The sequence below is a fragment of the Propithecus coquereli genome, unplaced genomic scaffold (genome assembly GCF_000956105.1).
Source record: "Propithecus coquereli isolate 6110/MARCELLA unplaced genomic scaffold, Pcoq_1.0 Scaffold177, whole genome shotgun sequence".
Classification (NCBI taxonomy): Eukaryota; Metazoa; Chordata; class Mammalia; order Primates; family Indriidae; genus Propithecus; species Propithecus coquereli.
The window spans coordinates 5,430,974-5,433,068 of NW_012142412.1; the positions used below are offsets into that span (position 1 = coordinate 5,430,974).

At 40.2% G+C, this 2,095-nt stretch overlaps 1 protein-coding gene across 8 annotated transcripts in view; it reads left to right on the forward strand.

Annotated features, from left to right (window-relative positions):
• CREM (cAMP responsive element modulator) overlaps positions 1-1,523 on the forward strand; it is a 110,840-nt gene extending 109,317 nt beyond the window's left edge. For 5 of the 8 annotated variants that reach the window (XR_001137387.1, XM_012642194.1, XM_012642192.1 and 2 more), the window contains one exon: positions 285-1,523. Coding sequence is in view for 7 of the 8 variants with exons in the window: in XM_012642194.1 (XP_012497648.1) it covers positions 285-429 (145 nt within the window). In the remaining variant the exon portion in view is untranslated. The remainder of the gene's footprint in view (positions 1-284) is intronic. The other 3 variants (XM_012642193.1, XM_012642196.1, XM_012642198.1) reach the window with 1 other exon arrangement.
• The last annotated feature ends 572 nt before the right edge of the window (positions 1,524-2,095 follow it).

Consider the following 2,095-nt stretch of genomic DNA (forward strand, 5'->3'; position numbering starts at 1 on the left):
GTTTACTGAAAACAATTCTGGTTATTGTTGTCATGTTATGTGTGCCCTAAGAAAACACCATTTTCAATGAATGCTGGGCAAACTGATTGTGCTTTTGAGTCGTTCTCGTTGTCTGACAGTCATCTTACAAAAAGGCACGTGCCTGGTTCCATTCGTGGTGTGGCTTTGTGCAAACCTTACTAGGATCGATTGGTTGTTGAGTTTGGGGGGCAGAAGTTCATTGAGCCACTCTGGATTGTGCTGGAAGGTTGTTCCTGCAGTCATTTGCCTTGTGTTGGTTCCAGGGAAGCTGCCCGGGAGTGTCGCAGGAAGAAGAAAGAATATGTCAAATGTCTTGAAAATCGTGTGGCTGTGCTTGAAAACCAAAACAAGACTCTGATTGAGGAACTCAAGGCCCTCAAAGATCTTTACTGCCATAAAGCAGAGTAACTGTCTTTGACTTGGACCTTGTTTACTGTGAACTCTAATCAAGGCAGGAGATGGAGCAGTTCTCCTAATTGCCATGTGGACTTTTATGGAAGGGACCCTTGTGACCCCTTAAGAATCCAGTTTGGCTTAGTGTTTGAAATTGAATTGGGAGTGTCGCTCCAAGATTTGGAACGCAACCGTGATCGTATTTACCAAGCTTACTTCAATCTGTTTGTCAATAGCATGCAAAAAATGTTTTGTTTGCCCTTTTGCTTCTGCTCTTTTCAGGGAAGCTGCGAAAGAATGTCGACGTCGAAAGAAAGAATATGTCAAATGTCTGGAGAGTCGAGTGGCAGTGCTGGAAGTCCAGAACAAGAAGCTTATAGAGGAGCTTGAAACCTTGAAAGACATTTGCTCTCCCAAAACAGATTAGTAGAAATATTTAACTATGAACTGATTACAACATGTACAGTTACTTTTGAAGGCAATACAATATATAGCCGGCAAGAATTATGGCTTTTTTTCCTTTTTATCATTCATCTAGTCTCTAATCGCTAACATTCCTAAAATGCTTCACTGTAAGTAGTTAAGTCTTAGCTATAACTGCAATTTTTTTAAAAGAGACAAACTGTAAAAAAAAAAATATATATATGTAACAAATTCTTAAAAAATGCGATTATTTGTAAGACCCATTCCGATGCCACCCATTTGCAGTTCCCAACCTCTGTGTCATGAATAGTGTCCTATGCAATAAAATTTTGTGCAGGTCTTTCAAAATCATTTTAGGAAAGGATGATCAAAAATAATGCATCCAGCAGGACAATAAAAGTAAACCACAAAACATACCTCAGGAAAGAATTGAAAGAAAGGATAGCTAATGACATGCCTATATGAGAATAATAGCCTAGAGATGAATTTATGGCATTCGCGGATTTTTATATTCGTTGTTTTGTAAAGAAAAGATTGTATTGCTGTCCTTGAATGCCACGGTTGAAGAGAGTTTTTAATAGAACCATGTTGGTTGCCCTTTGGAGTGTTCGGTGCTCATTTAAATATCTGAACATTTGCTACAGTTTTTAACTCTATTGTGTAATATAAAAGATCTTTGCAGAAGTTCTTAGTGTCAGTTTGGTATTACCTAACGGAGGGGACAAATCTGGCATGAGTTAAAAGCCTATTAGAATCGTATCGCGTACCTTCAAGGGTACAAACTGATTTCTATACCGGCTCGTGATCCTTGCAGATGCTTTCTTTGCCGTATCAGGAGGACGGCCTAGAGCTTTGCACACAGCAGAGCACAGCAGTGATCAGAGATGCAGCCTTGGAAACGGACTAGGCCTTTCTGTAGGTGGTCTGGAGATCTCCTGCCCACAGGGATTTTAAAGTAAAAACGAAAACAACGCAAAATTTTATTTTTCATTTCAGAACAGCTTGAAGTCCACATTAGATCAGATACTCTCCTGCCAGCACATTCAGATGGAGTTCATTACAATCGAGACAGTGATGTCGTTACTGGTACCTACATCTCATCCTGTTTTATAATAAAGAGCTTCAAGGTATAAGCCCGAAGCCCTAACCACATGACGCTCTATCACCTCTCGGTCACTAACATTTCTTGAGTGCCTACTGTGTGCCGGACGCGGTTCTACTTCCTACTGTAACTTCTGCTTTGTTAAGAACGCCCTCT